This window comes from Aptenodytes forsteri, unplaced genomic scaffold (assembly GCF_000699145.1).
Source record: "Aptenodytes forsteri isolate BGI_AS27 unplaced genomic scaffold, ASM69914v1 Scaffold152, whole genome shotgun sequence".
Lineage (NCBI taxonomy): Eukaryota > Metazoa > Chordata > Aves > Sphenisciformes > Spheniscidae > Aptenodytes > Aptenodytes forsteri.
The window spans coordinates 51,640-52,029 of NW_008795937.1; the positions used below are offsets into that span (position 1 = coordinate 51,640).

At 74.6% G+C, this 390-nt stretch overlaps 1 protein-coding gene across 1 annotated transcript in view; it reads right to left on the reverse strand.

The window, feature by feature from the left end:
- LOC103903860 (zinc finger protein 629) overlaps positions 1–70 on the reverse strand; it is a 7,199-nt gene extending 7,129 nt beyond the window's left edge. Inside the window, exon 1 of the mRNA XM_019473628.1 lies at positions 12–70. Coding sequence (XP_019329173.1) covers positions 12–70 — 59 coding nt within the window. The remainder of the gene's footprint in view (positions 1–11) is intronic.
- Positions 71–390: the final 320 nt, after the last annotated feature.

Consider the following 390-nt stretch of genomic DNA (forward strand, 5'->3'; position numbering starts at 1 on the left):
GGGGCCCAGACCCTGGGGCCACGGGACACGTGGGTCCACGGGACGTGTGGGGCTCAGAACCTGGGTCCATGGGGCGTGTGGGGCCCCGGGATACGTGGGTCCCCGGGGCACATGGGGCCCAGAACCTGGGTCCCCAGGGCGTGTGGGTCCCCGGGGTGCGTGGGGCCCAGAACCTGGGTCCATGGGGCGTGTGGGTCCCTGGGGCGCGTGGGGCCCAGAACCTGGGTCCATGGGGCGTGTGGGTCCCTGGGGCGCGTGGGTCCCTGGGGCGCGTGGGGCCCAGAGCCTGGGTCCACGGGATGGGTCCACGGGATGTGTGGGTCCCTGGGATACGTAGGTCCGTGGGGCGCGCGGGTCCCCGGGGCGTGTGGGGCCCAGAACCTGGGTCCA